The sequence below is a fragment of the Leguminivora glycinivorella genome, chromosome Z (genome assembly GCF_023078275.1).
Source record: "Leguminivora glycinivorella isolate SPB_JAAS2020 chromosome Z, LegGlyc_1.1, whole genome shotgun sequence".
Lineage (NCBI taxonomy): Eukaryota > Metazoa > Arthropoda > Insecta > Lepidoptera > Tortricidae > Leguminivora > Leguminivora glycinivorella.
This window is the reverse complement of record NC_062998.1, coordinates 3,980,568-3,998,497: the sequence shown is the minus strand read 5'-3', so window position 1 is coordinate 3,998,497 and position 17,930 is coordinate 3,980,568. Positions and strand designations below refer to the sequence as shown.

The window sequence follows — 17,930 nt, the reverse complement described above, 5'->3', positions numbered from 1 at the left end:
GTGCGAGCTGACGCGTCAAAAACGACTCTACACTTTGTAGATTCACTTTGCTCCTTTAAAATTGGGTGGTGGGGCAAAAAGTTGGCTTTTTCAGGCTTCTTGCTCTCTGACAAATGATTCAACTGAGCATATTCGTTGATAAAATCTACATACTGTGATTTTACATCAGGCTGCCTTCTAAATCGTTGCTCTAAAGAATCAAACCGTTTTCTTGCTAATCTATATGAATCACCTAGAACATCTGGTTGATCTTTCAAGGGCAGCGTGACGCAAAATCTGCCATCAGCTAAGCGTCGTGTGTTTTTCTTGAAGTGTTCTTCGCACGCCTCCTCTTCTGGGGACAACACTGGTACAGTTGGGACCTCCTCCAACTCCCAAAACTTACTTAGCTGATTGCGTATTTCTCTACTGAAACCACAATGCTCAGTTTTCGTTTTACTTGTGCTAATATTATTATTTAGCATCGTTTGTCCTACTACTAACCATCCAAATACAGAATTTTTCAATAGGGGTTTATTGGGCCCAAGCTTAATCTTGCCATTGGTGATTAAATCCCAAAATATCGCCCCGCCGACTAATATGTCTATTTCAGCAGGTTTGTACCAGCCTGGGTCTGCTAGTGTGATATTCTGAGGAATCTCAATGTTAGAAATATCTACTTCTTCTGCTGGCAAAGGTTTCATTATCCGAGAGAGAATGTAGGCATCAACACGCGCACAAGGTTTTTTGCTGTTACGGGCTTGAATGGCAACCTTGCAATGCTTTTGAACATCAAAGGATATTTCCTTAATAGCTGTAATGTTGGCATCTACATCCTCACCCTGCAAGCCTAACTTCTCCGCCAGCGCCTGAGAGATAAAATTAGATTGAGCACCACAGTCGAGAAAACAACGAGCCTCATGCATTGTATTTGTCTTTTCATTTTTAACTAAAACAATTGCAGTCGACAACAATACCTCAGTATCACTGCAGACTGTTAATGCTACGGGCGCAGACACAAACTCCTTCTCACCTCCGTCCTTCTGTTTATCTGACGTCATAGTCTTGTGCAAAAGGGTATTGTGTTTACGCTTGCAAATAACACATGGACTTGCCTTACATTGATGTGCAAAATGCCCGCCACGGAAACAATTAATGCACACCTTCAAAGTTTTTATCAATGCATTTCGCTCATCGACTGACATTTGATTTAATTTTTCACAGTTATAAATTAAATGATCCCCATTACATATGCGACAAACTCGCGTATTACTTATATTGGAATTGCTCGATGTGTTAGAATCGCTTGCCGCGGCAACAAATGATTTCTGCGCCTTATCCATTCGCTTATAATTAATCTGCTTATTATCTGTTTTCTCGCTAGCAGTAGTCGCCGAAATCATTTCCAACACATCGGCCCTCTGACGTAAAAACTCATAAAAATTGTCCAAAGTAGGATTCTCCGTTAAGCTATTCCTATATTCCTCCCACTTCGTACAAGTAGCAGTATCTAATTTACTTGTAAACATAAATATTATAAGTGTATCCCAGTTATCTGTTTTTTCACCTAAACTATTTAAAGCCCTCAAATGTTTCGAAACATGATCAATTAGAAACCGCAACGACTTATCAGTCTCCCTTCCTGACAAAGACACATTAAAAAGTGACTTAAGATGAGTATGAATAAGCTGGCGCTTGTTATCAAACCTATCGCATACTAATTTCCAAGCCGCGGTATAATTCGCCGCCGATATCTCTAACGATTGGATAACAGACGCTGCGTTTCCTAATAAGGATGCTTTTAAATATTGAAACTTACAAATATCACTGAGATTATCATTGTTGTGTACAATTGATATATACACATCGCGAAACTCTAACCATTTCGTGGTAGAACCATCAAAGCTAGGAAGACGTATAGTAGGCAGTCGCACGCCGCCCGCGTCCGTTCCGCTCCGGGACGAACGCGCGTCGTCGTCCGGGCCCCCGTCCAGCGAGGAGCGAGGCTCATTAGCCGCGATCAATTCCTGCGCCTGACTAATTGCACAAAAGAATAACTTTTCTGTATTTTCACGCTCACTAAAATCTGGCTCGCTGGTCGGTGGTCCGTCCTGCTTAACCTTGGATTCACTCACTTCAATGTTAGTCTGAATCTTATCGTATTCCTCAAATAACAAGTCCGCTTTCCGTAATCTTAATTTAATTTCATTTAAATTTGCCTTAGAAACCTGCTTTAATTTCTTAAACTCATCTAAATAATTTCTAAATGTAGTTAATCGACCCTTAATCGATGCTCTCTTTGCCTTCAATTCTCTGTCAGTCATATTGTAAACTAATTACAAATATAGGTCAAGCCGTTCAATAAAAGTGCAATAAATACCTTTATGTACGTTTTCCTTATACGAAACAGCTGCACGTCTCACCGGCCGATAACCAAACCAGGATAATAGAACTAGGTTAACTCGGCGCAGGTTATGGCAGGCCGGCGCGGGCGCAGGACGGGTTATCCTGGAATATTCGGCCGAAATACTATAACTTACGTAAACAAACCTATTTGCAATAGCTAATTGAGCTAAGAGATGCAAGATAGTTAAGGATTCTACGATTATTAACTTTAATTTCATAAAATGAATGCAATATTTAAGCACAAAGGCGTAATGTAGGTAGGTATACCTATAACTCGATTTTAAATAGCTAATGCAATTGCAAATTATACCAATAATTTGTATTTCTAAAATCTTACTTTTAGTTTACAGCAGATAGCAACGTAAATAAGGAAAATGTGCAATTAAATATGGTTTAACTGTGAGCTAGTGATTATTTTTTGTTGCTAAGTGCGTTGACCTTGAGTAGGTAAGCGAGTTTAATGATACTTTAGCTTTAAAATTATGCACTTAAATATAAATAAATGAGATCTGCTCGCACAAACGAAGCTTTACAGGGCTAACACAACAAATAAATAGGTAGGATAAGGAACGGGCTAACCTCCCTTTTGTTCTAGAAGTCGGCTTCAGCACACGTCACTTAGGTAATACTGGGCACTTAGGTATCAGAATTTCTGGTAGGTATTTCACTTCCTCTTCTAGATCTCGGTGGTTACAATGCAGCTCCGTTTCTCCCGTCAATCCTTTGTGAAGTAGATTGCAGATTCGTGCTATGCGCCCGCATAGCAACAGTAACCTGGTCGCCAAAATGTTCGGTGTACTCCTCAATGTAAGATCTTCTTATGAAGAATGAAGAACTCCAGGATAGTACTATTTTTCTTTTAATTAACTTAATAACTAGGTACAAGTAGTTTAGGTATTTTAATGAATCTATACAGATATATGTGTAGCCGCTTCGGCTGTAAGGTGCAGTCTAATGTAGGTACGCGGCGCGGGGAGCCGTGACGTATGTGTGTGACGTCATGTGTCGTCAACCGGTCTTCGTACGAGTACTTGGGTAAACGTATATATATTGTGTTGTGTGAACAAGTATTAGTATTAACCCTTAAATGCATGATTCTTCTTTTAATGAGAAATTAATGTATGTGATAGACAATGTTTTTTTAACACTAGGAAAAATTTTACTACAGTTAGAATGTACAAATATATGATGCATATATACATCACTATACATTTAAGGGCCAAGTAATACATATTTAATAAAATTATATTAATATTATTCATGAAATTCACGTATCTCTGTCTAGCAATCGGACCCTATAGTTAATTAATTTTCAATGTAACAATATAGCAATAGTATTCAATGTAACAGTATTATGCACTATGCAATTAATCATCGTATTAATACATCATCAATATCATCATACATCGTATAATGATTAACTTCCCTATAAAGTAATGGAAGAGCGGAGCCTTCTGGCACAAGTATTTTATATTACTTAAAAAGAAGGTTCTTGTTTGGTTTCTATGTACAACCTGTGTAACCAATAAATCATTTTAATTTTTCATTTTCATATGTTTATCATTGAAATATGATCATAGGCAACGTGCCGTCCTTTTTCTTTACATTGGAGAAAAAGGAAGGCATACAGAGATATGATCATATTTCTATGATAAACATATGATAGTGGACTATCGGCCTGAGACAGGTGCAGTGCTGCCCCGCTCTGCGTGTGCTCACTATTCCCGGGCCGTTTTATTATGGGTCCTGTGGCACATTGAATGACGTTTCTTGTGGTGATGCCAAAGAATCGATACTTTTATTAAGTACCTTTTATATAAACAGCCATGTCAGTTAAAACGTTCTTCATTAATAAACTTATTAACTATTTGAACTGAATTAATGTCAACTGTCAACTTACAAACACAATTAGGATATATGAAGCATACTACTGAATACTTATTTCATATTTAAATGACATTTTTGAATAATGGATTTCTATCAATTTTATCGCTATAAAAATAAAAATTCAAAAATAAGTAATTTATTTGTTAATATACATGCTTTAACTTAACTTGCATTAATTTCAATCCGCTCACGTCTGTTATCGAACTTATTGTATCGATAAACCACCTCTCTAGTTGATACTAACCTAACGAAGTAACTTTTGTAAAACGTCACCACACAAGTTCATATCAAATTATAATGTAATTTATTTAGTAACACTAAATAATTTGCTATTGATATTACTTAAAACTTTAGTTTTAACATAAAAATGTTAACTGTATACTTTTAAGGCCTCTAAAGGCATTGGTGTGACAAAACGTCTTTACAAGGTTATATAAACAGAAATGTGTCACAGGATCCATAATAAAACGGCTCAAATATAGTGTGCGCGCCTCGTAGGAGTTGCGTCTACATCAATATGCCTAAAACGTCAAAGTCCTCAGAGGACAATCGATTTGAGCGTACACGACAGGCAATTAGAAGAAAACGTGTGGTCTATCTCGCGGCGACATACTCTCGCGGCAATCATGTGCTAACCCTGCTGGTCTTACACAAACACGTCAACTGACTATTCACATGCAATGGTGCGCTATAATAAAGGACTCATTGTGCGACAAGGGGAGGAAGTTGAATATCACTAACGAGAGTAAGTTAAATCGTGACAGCTTGCTGGAGCGATTTAAAGACTCAAGTTAGTAATATTCATACTCCCCGAGTTACACACAATGTTTTTCATCACACTTGCAATTTAAAAAATATCTAAATAGATGTAAAAAAGTTAAGTACGGTACAAGAAATTTCATTATTCCCTTGGGGGGATGATTTTTCTATAACTCACGCTCCGCCTGCGTGCAATAGCACATTTAAAGTGCGGGTGTGATGAAAAAGTAGATGACAAACTTTGGACGGGATGATTGAATTCAGGTTTATTATTATATTTTGGAGTCAAATAAAACTTTAAATTAATTAATTACGGTTTATTAAACTTTAACGTCTTTGACAGTTCGATACATAAGCATGCGCTTTCTAGAAAGTCAGTGTTGCCACCATTACAGGTTACTACATTTATAAAGCGTTTATGAATAACGCCTTAAAATGTTATAGGTAAACTTTTTAACACCAATAAACATTTTCTTCTATTTCTATAAATAATGGAACTTTTATTACATAGATAACGTTCCTGAAACGGATATCGTCGAAGCTGAACAACAACACGCCGAGCGTGACGTCAGAGGAGATGTCCAGTGGCTCCGGGCCTGCCGACGCCGCTGCCTACAGGTAATTAGTACATTACGCTACAAGTGCGGAAAAGGGGGAATTCGAAACGAGTGACATCATCCTCCTTGCGTTATCCCGGCATTTGCCACGACTCATGGGAGCCTGAAGTCCGCTTTGACTACTACTCCCAAGATTTGGCGTAGGCACTAGTTTTACGAATGCGACTGCCATCTGACGTTCCAACCCGAAGGGTAACTAGGTTTTTTGGAAATAGTCCGGTTTCTTCACGATGTTTTCCTTCACCGAAAAGCGGCTGGCAAATATCAAATGACATTTCGCACATGAGTTCAAAAAAACTCATTGGTACGAGCCGGGTTCGAACCCGCGACTTCCGTATCGAAAGTCGCACGCTCATAAATTAAAACACGACCGAAGGGAATCGTGTCGATTTAAAACACGTTCTTTGGTCGTATTTTAAATTATCGCCACTTTTTCAAATTCTCTCCTCGCACGAGCATCGTACTACGTTTTACAGTACACATGGCCATTTAAATGTTTGACATAGTTGCGTAATGAGCTCATTACATTACTAGTGCGATAACATAACGCCATATCGTCACTAATTTAAAAAATCTTGTATCCCACATTTCTACTCAAAGTTAAAACGCAGTAACTCTACATGCATCCTATACATACTTATTACATTTTTATTTTCATTGACAGAAAAAGATAAGAGTTTTTTTTTCCAAAGTAGTGACGATATGTACTCTAAATTAATTTAAAACACTAAGTTAAATACAGATCTGCATTTTTTCTCTCTCTCTCTCTCATATCAATAAGGAGGCACACTTACATTTTATCCCGTCAGGCGGCGCCTGTGCAAGTGCCTAGGCATGTCACTGTCATTCATATGTGAGAGAGAGAAAAAAAATCATCTTCTCGCTCTCGTATGAAATTCTTTATCTGTGCAATGGACTAATAAGGTGGCGCCATCAGTCATAACCTTTGAGTGTGCCTCCTCATTGAATGTATATCTGTAAAGTAAGTGTCACCAGGTCCTAACTCACGTCTATCTTGGCTTTTTACTTCAGTATACATTCTTATATTCTATTGTAATCATCAAAAATTCCTTATTCAGCAGTGAGTCAGGCAGCGACTCGTCCTCATCGGACGCCGGCGCGTCCAGCCTGGCCGCGCTCCTGCAAACCATGGAGCCCAACTACCGCAGCAGGCTGCACGACCTGCTGAGGAAGATGCCTGACTTGAGCAAACCCAGGTGAGACTAAATAGTGTGTTAAAACCTTGTCATTTTGAATGATGGGTTTAAATTTGCTTACTGCGATTACCTGTCCAATTTGAAGTTTACTGTGACAAAGCTTTAAAGTTCTTTACAGTGACATAGCTGTCTATTGGTAAACCTTATGTCGTTGCAGTAACGTATACAAATAAATAATAGTTTTAATGGTAGCTAGCAATTATTTCATTGAGTGTAAATCCAGGTGAGACTAAATGGTGAGTGGTGTGTATCATAGAAATATGATCATACGTCTGTATCCTCCCCTCCCTGCCGATGCCTCCCTTTTTCTCCAACGTGAAGAAACAGGACAGCATGTTGCCTATGATCATATTTCTATGATAAACATATGATAGTGGACTATCGGCCTGAGTGGACACTCAGTCGGCGCGGCGTGCAGTGGGGCGGGGTGGCCCTTGTGCCCGCTATGCAGCGTGGACTCAGCACACTTGTATGAGCTTCAATAGTTTGACATTGAGGGCCTTACAATTTGTTCTCAGGGTCTCACACACGAAAATGTCGTTTTCGCCTAGATTTTCCACTTCCAACTGATCCTTCTAAAGCCTGACCAGAAATTTATGACTATTGTCGCTGTTATTCTGATATGCGGCGACAGTTCAGTATAGTATGAAGAAGATAGTTCTAATGAAATTCCGCAATATGGCGCGTAGTCAAATATTTCTACTCTTTTACCCCCTTATTCATGTACACTCAAATTATCTACCCGATATAAAGTTCGTTTGTCCCTTTCCGATGTATTGGTGTGATAGAAAGGGACACACTTTAGATTTAGGTTAGACTCTATTGTAATTTTTTTTTTGTTTTAATTATTTACAGACAATCACCGCCTCAACCCGCCGACGCCGCAGAAACGCAAAAGAAGAGCATCCTAGCCAAAGTGCCTAAGCCACGCTTGCCTCGTAGCAGTAGCTCGAACACCTCCCTAGCCACGGAAATATCGGAACCAGAGCTGGAAGTGTATGTCATACAGATGGCGAGGCAGGATGAGAGCGACTACGTGGGTAAGTAATAGTTACTAGTTACTACCCTATCAATATTTGCGTTAGAAAACCCTCATATAACCTGGCAACCTTCAAGTCAAGGGTGAACACAGTGGCGACGCGTGGAAAATTTTTGTTGGTAAAGCCGGAGGGTTTTTTAGGATCTGTTTTTAGGGACTTCTTAAGATACTGCAGAATTTTAGGGAACCCGTTGGGAATGGAGTTGTATCAACGCTACGCCACTGGTGAACAGGCATCTTCTGGGCAAGCTCACTCCATCGTAGGCAACGTCTTTGCCTTTGGCTAGTCTGTGGTCAAAGAGTAAGCCCATTTATAATAATAATAAAAAATATGAGAGTATCTTGACCACAGATATAAGGAGACTGAACGTGTCGGGCGATATGTATTGAAAGTTCTTGAACCAACGCACACTTGTAAATGGACGCTCCTATATAGCAATACACGCGCATCATTTCCATGTCTGTGTACATGCGAACGATCATCGAGTCGAGTCATCACGCACGCACACAACGACAACTGTATTCTCAATGAGATAACAACTGCATCACGTCCGTCGGCGGCTTGTTCGCTTTCTAGTATTATATGCAGCTCAGGGTACGTAGTCGAATGGCACAAACGATCACGAAACGAAACTCTCGTAGATATCTATCTCTATCGCTCTTGCGTGTTGGCGCGACAGAGCCAGGCTACCTTTCGCGGCGTTTCGTTTTCGTTTCGCGTCACAGAAATGCCATTCGGCTACGGCACTTGAGGTTGTAACCGAGAATTAAGTGAAAATTTTTAACTTGTCCGTATTTCATGAGTTTATGCTTTCAGTAATTTGAATAATTAGTTATGTAAAATATTTAAAACAGTAAATAGATGGAAGTAACTAAACGCAGAAACGTGACAATCATTTGACAGAATGTTTTTATGGTTATGTCACGAAGTTTCACTTCTTCTTTGACTCCACGCACTATTGTTCTTTGGTTTCAGGTTTGGTCCCAGAGTCCAAAGTGTTGGAGTGCTACTGTGGAGGCTCAGAGGGCGACGCGGAAGACGCGGGTTCCGCGCTACAGGCCGCGCCCGGCGCGCCCGTGCAGAAGCGAACCAGGTTTGTAGTTGCCCACACCCATCCCACTGTCGTCTACCACACCCACGGGAGCAAAGAGTGTTGAGATTCTTAACCTGTCACTGTTGTGCCGTGTGGTGCGGCATCAGAAAGAATAGCACCGCCTGTATCGTCCCGTGGGTGCCGTATAAGGTGACTAAGGCAAACTGACGGCGGTATTAACGGCCGCCGCCGCTGGTATTCGTCGCAAGATGACCTTCTTCTTCTAACTTAAGAGCTGTGCTCTTGTCGGTGGAGCAATCTCCAACTCGTCCGGTCCTCTGCCAACTCCTTCACCTTCTGGTACGACATGGCCTGAACCTATTCTTTAATTGGGGTGAAATAGTTTCTCCTAGGTCGTCCTCTTCCCCTCTTTCCTTCTACTTTTCCTTCTACGATGTTTTTGAGAAACAGGTCGTGTCGTAGCAGATGTCCAACTAGTACGCCTCTTCTGTTTTCTATTGTCTTTAATTTTTTTTTCTTTAATCTAGAACTCTAACATTATGATCTATATTGGTGATAATCAGTACCATTCTGTCACGTGTTTTTTAAACCCAAGCATTAATAAAACTGTATGTTTCAGATTCTCCGTGTCCCACGACGAGGTGTCGCTAGGAAACACGTCGGACAACTTGGAGGCAGTCTCGGAGGCTGCATCCAACCACAGTGTCACTTCAAGTTTGGAGTTGGAGACAGAAGACCAGAACGACAACCTCTCCGATATGGTAAGAGCACTCAACAAACGGGTCATTCACAAAATAAATCATCGTCCTTGCGTTATCCGGGCATTGGCCATGGCTCATGGGAGCCTGGGGTCTTCTGTAAGGCGGAGGTACTTCCCCAGTTGCGCTCTGCTCTAGATTCGAGCGAGATGATATCCACTGTGCTGTGCCCTACTATACGAAGCGGAATATCATTCGCTATGCCCTGCTCCTAACTGCTGCTCCTGCTCGTAAGTCGGACGAAAGAAAAAAAACACAAATTACGAATTTCACTTACTGCCGCTGCAAGGAGTTATCAAATCTCTCGAAATTGTGTGAGCGCGTTTGAATAATACATATAAACTTATTTCTGTCTCGTTTTGTTCAAAAGGAGGCGCTTAAGCCCTTCTTGTAGTGTACGGAACCCTTACAACGCGAGTACAACTCGCACTTGGCCGGTTTTTTTTTGTACAATTTTTAAATTGTACATTTGTCCCTCAGGTGTCGGCGAACGTGAGCGGGCGCGGCAGCCCGAACATCTCCGGCCGCGAGACCCCGTCGTCCCAGGTCACGGACGGGGACACGGCGGGCGAGCCGGCTAGACGGTAACTTTTAGACTATACTCAGAGAATCTTCACATTATACGATCCAAAATCGGATGTAGGCTGGATGTCAAAGACAAAAATCAAAAATGGCGCCTTTAATATAAAGTATCGATCCTATAGCCAATATCGGATCGGATAATGTGGAAACGCTCATTCACGTAGCGTGATACGACATTAAGCTCTCTGGAGTTGCGCCTTTTGACTTTGAAGCCTTTATATTTAAAGTCACATACAGGTCGAACGGAATTACTAATTAACATTATTTTTACCTTTTTTCCCAACGTTACCAGTGGAACCTGGACGAAACGTTGGGAAAAAAGGTAAAAATAATGTTAATTAATCGCGTTCGACCTATATAAATAAAAATAAATAAATAAAAATAAAAAATTACATTAAATAAAATTTACAATTAACAATTTACAACACATTACATTATATAATAGGGTGGAGCGAAAAAACACCTTTCTGGAATCAGCAAACCTAACAGTCATCAATCAATGCCCCAATGTCAATGTATATGTGACTTTAAATATGTGTACAAAGCGCGAGAACTTAAAGTGTTATTTTGAAGCCTTTTTTAACGCTTCGTCTGTGTTTGATAAGGATCCTAACATATGGCCATAGACTTTAAAAATTTACATCAAAGTTGATGAAATTTTTTCATACCATGTTAGAGAAATGCAAGGGTTTGCCGTCTTCGTAGGGAGCTTTCGTATTATCCGGCCTTGTTCCGCTCGGCCGTTAATAACACTCAACCGGCAATTGAACAAGTAGGCATTTGCCCTTGAACACAGGCGTGTTTGATTGTTCTACTAAGAAAACCGTGATATCGTCCAGGTTACCGCAAAACGTCCCAGTGAGCCAGGCGAACAGCGCGCAGGCCAAGCTGCTCAAACAGACCCGGAACGATATCGAAGACAAGTTCTGCAAGTTCGAGATCAAGGTATTTATTTACAACCTTTTGACCAATAAATAACCTCTTATTATCTTCTTCTTCGTGTAAAGGAATCAAGTTAAACAAAAAAGGGATGACGACTAGATAAAAAAAAAGTAATTATCAGTAGTTTTTTAAGATTATTGCCATGTCGTAACAGGGTATCATGTACAGTCGGCCAAAAAAATGGTTTACCACTTTTCGACCTTATGTGTTTGAAATAGAATCGAAAAGTGGTATACCTTTCTTGGCCGACTGTACCTACCTTATAATATCTGAATACCATCCTATGTAATATGAACATGGTTGCAATAAAGAATGATATGATATCGTATGATAACTATTTCCTTAGTAATTTATAATTTTTTTTCCTCATTATTTGACACAGCTCAAAAACACAGATCAATTTGATCTAGAATCCACGCAGTGTAATCACGCCATATGAATTTCTGTTTGTAGAAACTTCTGGAAGGTGACGAAACAGTGAGCATCATGTCGGACACATGGAGTACCGACGTTCTGGCTTCCGATTCGGAGACTATCGGGGACTCGTGTGACCACACGCTGGTCGCCGTTAACCAAAGTAAGTGGGGAAACTGTTATTGACATATTTCAAACAAGTAATGGCAAAACACTACATAGTATTAAACGATCCCAAACATTAGGCAAAGTCTTTTCGCTCTTCATTATGTATCAGTCACACAAATAACTAAGAGATTATGGCATAATGTTTAATTTGCAGACGTAGTGGCCAACACGAATGCGCCAGACGTGTCCGAGACGGCGAGCGAGTCCGCGTGGTCCATGGACGTTCTCGCCTCGGACAGCGATCGGAACACAGAGGTAAGATATCAGATCGGATTATGTGAAAACGGTCTAAAACTCGGCTCCCTTAGCCAGCAGTGCGAGTATACAATCACCGGCAATAACACAGAAAGAAGGCTGCATAAGTGTGACACTTTCATATGTTGCCACTGCTTAGGCCGCTGGCGGATTGCATAATCATAATCATAAATATTTTATTTGTAAACATAGGTACATATAGATTACATGGAGTTGTGTCAGTGTCGCTATGCTTTGCCTGTAGGCATACAAATATTTTTGTGGCGATTGAGCATGCAGCAAATATTAAATAAATAAGACCTAAGACTAAACCTAATTTAAAGATATATCTACAATTCAGAATCGGAGAGAAATTCTTTAGTAGGCTTTCCTTGCCAAAAATTTAAATAGACTTTTTTTAAATCTACTATGTCACCTAATTCTAGTATGTTGTTTGGTAATTTATTGTAAATCTTAGGTGCCATACCGAAAATACTTTTCGCAAAAAAGCCGTTTTTATTTTGTGTGAGCACTATTGGAAACAGAGAATTGCTAATATTATTTTTGACATAGACGCATGCAGCAAATATTAAACAAATAAGACCTAAGACTAAACCTAATTTAAATGATATATCTCTATATATATATCTATATATTGCCAAAAATTTAAATAGACTTTTTTTAAATCTACTATGTCACCTAATTCTAGTATGTTGTTTGGTAATTTATTGTAAATCTTAGGTGCCATACCGAAAATACTTTTCGCAAAAAGATGTAAACTTGGTTACATCGCCGAGCACTATTGGAAACAGAGAATTGGCTAATATTATTTTTGACATAGACGGCTTACTTCAAAGATTTTTATACAGACAAGGCAATGTTAGAATATTATATTTAATGAAATGTGGTTTGCATGTATCATCTATTTGTAAATTACACATCGAACGTAAACATTTTTTCTGGGCTTTAAAAGCTCTTAGTCGATCTGTAGAGTTACCCCAAAATATGACGCCATATCTCAAAGCTGAGGTAACATAAGCTTGATAAGCTGTTAATGGTCTGGTCTGGTCTCTATAGGCTACTTGCCTTCTAGTCAAATCAGGTTCTTTTTAAGAACTGTCAAAACGAATTTGAACGACTTGCTAATATGGAATTAACCCTTAAATGCATGATTTTTTTTTAACAAGATTGGTATATACTGGGGAAAGACTTTTAAGGACGGCGAATGAAACACACGCAATTCGAGACTGACATTTATTTTATAACCAATATAATAATAAAACCAAAGTACCTACATTTCATACAACATACAGCATTCTCCCTTCATAGTTTTTTATAATTTTAGAAACAGCTGTAGCAATACACAATTACATCTGCTTAGTTACTTAACATAAAATATCTTAAACTAATATATATATATATATATATATATATATAGAGGTATTTACTACATACTACAGGTACCTGTAGTTGAGTAGGTAAGCAATATAAACCATGTGTAAAAAAAAACGTCTAAATTAAGAAATAGTACGAGCAGATACTTAGCGGTATTAGCTTAGCGGTATACAACATAGAACCTTATCCGTTATGAGCATACGGTCTAAATTTAATCATTTAGCAAATAATATATCTACGGTAAACTAATACAAGTTTTATGTTACTTTTGCATTAAACAAAAAGGTAATAAATATGACGTACATATGGGTGCTATGGGTCTAAAAAAAAAAGTGAAACCGAATGGTTTAGTATTTCGAAACCAAATCTTTTAGGTGGAATGCGAGTCCTTTTAGGTCTCGGCAGGTGGGTGTCGTCTGACCTCGGTACCTCTGGTGGATGGGGCGAGGAGCGCGCTTCCCCGACTGCCGCGGGGCTAGCGGGCGCGGGCGCGGCGCGGACGCGGACGCGGAAGCGGGCGACCCGTTCTGCTCCTCCGGCGCAAGAGATGACTCATTGGGGGCCGCTCCAGTTGCATAACCATCGATAGCGACATCGTTAGATTCGTTCGTCTCGTCTGACACGATCGAGTAATCGCGGTGCAGCTGGTCTATGTGTTTTTTAAATACTTTACCGCCACTTTTGATATAATACGTCAGTGGACCGATGCGATCGCATACCGTACCGGTTTCCCACGCAAAATTATTATTTTTATAAAGTTTAAAATATATTCGATCTCCTACGTCGAATTCTCTCAAAAAACCTTTCTTATGATTAATTTGCTCGATTTGCTTACGTCGTACCGTCTCGCTCACACTCGGCCGCAGTAGGTCAAAGGTGGTACGCACCTCCCTCTTTAACATTAGGCTCGCCGGTGTCCTGCCAGTAATCGTATGAGGGGTTGCTCTGTAAATAAATAAGACATCTTCCATTGCCGTATCTTAGGTCAACCTTATCACGTATAGCTTTTTTTAATGCTGTTTTCACAATTTTTACGCAGTTCTCTGCGGATCCGTTGCTACTAGGTTTATAAGGTGTCACTGTTATATGATGAACGCCATTGTTTTGCAAATAACTCCTAAACTCATTGCTATTGAACGGTGGCCCTTTATCCGATACCAGTTCGAGCGGGAACCCGAATTGACTAAAAATATGGCGCAATTTCGAGATCGTAGTTTTGGCGGAGGTGCCCGGCACGCGGAACGCTTCGATCCATTTCGAATGAGCATCTACAATAACGAAATAATAAAGTGTATTATTCGTTAATGAGAAAAAATCGCAATGTACGCGGTACCACGTTTCTTGTGGCCATACCCACGGGTGCAGGGGCGCCGCGCGGCACGTGTCGCACGCGCGGCACACACGCTCGATGTCAACATCGATGTTTGGCCAGTACACATAGTTACGCGCCAAACTCTTACATTTCACCATACCTTGGTGAGTTTCGTGTAATTGATTTAAGAGGGCATTCAACGAAAACGTCGTAATAATGTAAAATTGATAGTTTTAGTCGGCAAAATGCTACACTTTCCGTCATCTAAAAGACTTATTAAGTTCAGGATTCGATTAGGACATCTTCTTAACTTACATGTTGTGAGACTGGATTTTTAAAAACTAACTCACTTAATTAATTATGATTTTTTTTCTGGTGCATGTTTAGGAAAACCCGCGAAAAGTGCTGACTTAGTCCGTCTAATTTGTAAAATTTGGATAGTTTTGAATGCTTCAAGTGGTAAATTTGTATTATGTATATCCTGTACTACAATCTTCTGAGACTACTTCTTTGTTATAAGGCTTTAGAATAGAGTAAATGAGGATATGATGAATCCAATTTGTTTCAGAAATCACCTCAGAATAAGTGTCAATTTCTTCGAAAACTTACGTGTTTTTGAAGTAGTTTTAATATAAAAATAATCTGCAACGCTTACTCAAACAGATTTTATGCAAAAGTTTTCTATTAATTGCAATTTAATATTTTTGACGATTTTTTAAAAATGCCTCCTTATTACCGGTTACGCGCGCTTGCGATGTCAGTACCGCGGCAGAGCTTGTAGAGGCAGGACGTATGTTAGTCCGCTCCGCACGCGGCTCGACGATCGCGAAGTTATTTTGTCATTGTGTGCGGCACCCGCCGTGTCCAAAACCGCACTTGTGTGCGTGTTTGGCTGTACTGTTGCATGTATACTGCGACCGAAAACTTTGATCCTTGGGTTGACGACTTTGGTAACTAACTAATTAACTTGACTAATATTTTTAGTAAGTATTATTTATTATTGAATATCATTTTAGGTTACTGACTCGTCTCAACAAAATCTTTGACAATAGATGGTACCCAGGATCTGATGATGAAGTCAGATGGTAGTCATGAGTTCTCATCAACCAGGTCTTGAAACCATTTCGTGTTTGGGCTCGTTTGATTCACCTCAACAAGATCTTTGACAAGAGGTGATGGTACCCAGGATCTGATGATGAAGCCGGAAGGTAGTCATGAGTTCTCATCAACCAGGTCTTGAAACCATTTCGTGTTTGGGCTCGTTTGGTTCGTCTCAACAAGATCTTTGACAAGAGATGGTACCCAGGATCTGATGATGAAGCTGGAAGGTAGTCAAGAGAATTCATCAACCAGGTCTTGAAACCACTCCGTGTTTGGGCTCGTTTGGTTCGTCTCAACAAGATCTTTGACAAGAGGTGATGGTACCCAGGATCTGATGATGAAGCCGGAAGGTAGTCATGAGTTCTCATCAACCAGGTCTTGAAACCATTTCGTGTTTGGGCTCGTTTGGTTCGTCTCAACAAGATCTTTGACAAGAGATGGTACCCAGGATCTGATGGTGAAGCCGGAAGGTAGTCAAGAGTATTCAACAACCAGGTCTTGAAACTCTTCTGTGGTTGGGCTCGTTTGATTCGTCTCAACAAGATCTTTGACAAGAGATGGTACCCAGGATCTGATGATGAAGCTGGAAGGTAGTCAAGAGTATTCCACGACCAGGTCTTGAAACCACTTCGTGTTTGGGTTCGTTTGATTCGTCTCAACAAGATCTTTGACAAGAGATGGTAATCACTCTTTTATACTCTGGCGCATCCACTGTCTCAGTGTGTCAACAGTCAACTAAAGCAGGTAGGCGTAGCGTAGAGTTGTATTTCCTTACAAAAAACTAATACCTATATGTGGACCTTCCTGTGCTCCATGCAATTAAAACAACATAATATTTAAAAACCGGCCGAGAGCGTGTCGGGTCACGCTCAGTGCCTACACTGAGCGTGGCCCGACACGCTCTCGGCCGGTTTTTAAAGCCGCGTTGGTAAATAGCCGCTCGGCTCTTCCGTAGTTTTCCATATTTTTCAAAAACTACAGAACCTATCAAGTTCAAAACAGTTTTCCTAGAAAGTTTATAAAGTTCTACTTTTGTGATTTTTAAATATTTTTTAAATATATGGTTAAAAAGTTAGAGGGGGGACACACTTTTTTTCCTTTAGGAGTGATTATTCCCGAAAATATTAATATTATCAAAAAACGATTTCAGTAATTCATTTTTAAATACCTATCCAACAATAAATCATACGTTAGGGTTGAAATGAAAAAAAAAATCACTCCCTACTTTACGTGTAGGGGGGTACCCTAATAAAACATTTTTTCCACTTTTTATTTTTGCACTTTGTCGGCGTGACTGATATACATATTGGTACCAAATTTCAGCTCTCTAGTTCTAACGGTCACTGAGATTATCCGCGGACGGACGGACGGACGGAGGGACAGACAGACAGACATGGCGAAACTATAAGGGTTCCTAGTTGACTACGAAACCCTAAAAACACATTTTAAATATAAAAAAAAACTACTTAAAATTAAAGAAAACCGATCTTAGTTCCATTATATATATGTACCTAGAAAACATCATCATCTTCCTTGGCGTTATCCCGGCATTTGCCACGGCTCATGGGAGCCTGCGGTCCACTTTGACAACTAATCCCAAGATTTGGCGTAGGCACTAGTTTTTACGAAAGCGACTGCCATCTGACCTTTCAACCCAAAGGGTAAACTAGACCTTATTGGAATAAGTCCGGTTTCCTCACGATGTTTTCCTTCACCGAAAAGAACCTAGAAAACATATCATATACAAAATGAAATAAAACTAAGAAAACGGATTATATTCATTATACGCGATATAATCTGATTCCATAAATTTATTTCATGAGTAACTATCGCGGTGACAGAAGACAATATTATATACACAATTTATTATATTATAAAAGTTTTTTAATTTATTTCTTCCAAGGCTACACACGTTTTAATAAAAAAAACTGTGATAAGTTTAATAATTAAACTAAAAGGTCAAGTATTTATGCACGAAATCATGTATGCAAATATGTAATATATATGGTGGTGTTTTTACGCAAGTATCGATAATGGTTAGTCCGCAACGCTACTGACGGCGTGG

The 17,930-nt window shown here is 39.7% G+C and overlaps 1 protein-coding gene across 2 annotated transcripts in view; it reads left to right on the top strand.

Annotated features, from left to right (window-relative positions):
• LOC125240808 (receptor-mediated endocytosis protein 6 homolog) overlaps positions 1–17,930 on the top strand; it is a 60,398-nt gene that overhangs the window by 16,299 nt on the left and 26,169 nt on the right. Inside the window, exons 7-15 of one of the 2 annotated variants that reach the window (XM_048148926.1) lie at positions 5,543–5,649; positions 6,731–6,865; positions 7,721–7,905; positions 8,881–8,998; positions 9,579–9,720; positions 10,198–10,301; positions 11,139–11,244; positions 11,695–11,818; positions 11,978–12,078. In XM_048148926.1, coding sequence (XP_048004883.1) covers positions 5,543–5,649; positions 6,731–6,865; positions 7,721–7,905; positions 8,881–8,998; positions 9,579–9,720; positions 10,198–10,301; positions 11,139–11,244; positions 11,695–11,818; positions 11,978–12,078 — 1,122 coding nt within the window. Of the gene's footprint in view, positions 1–5,542; positions 5,650–6,727; positions 6,866–7,720; positions 7,906–8,880; positions 8,999–9,578; positions 9,721–10,197; positions 10,302–11,138; positions 11,245–11,694; positions 11,819–11,977; positions 12,079–17,930 lie in introns of both variants that reach the window. The other variant, XM_048148925.1, reaches the window with a different exon arrangement.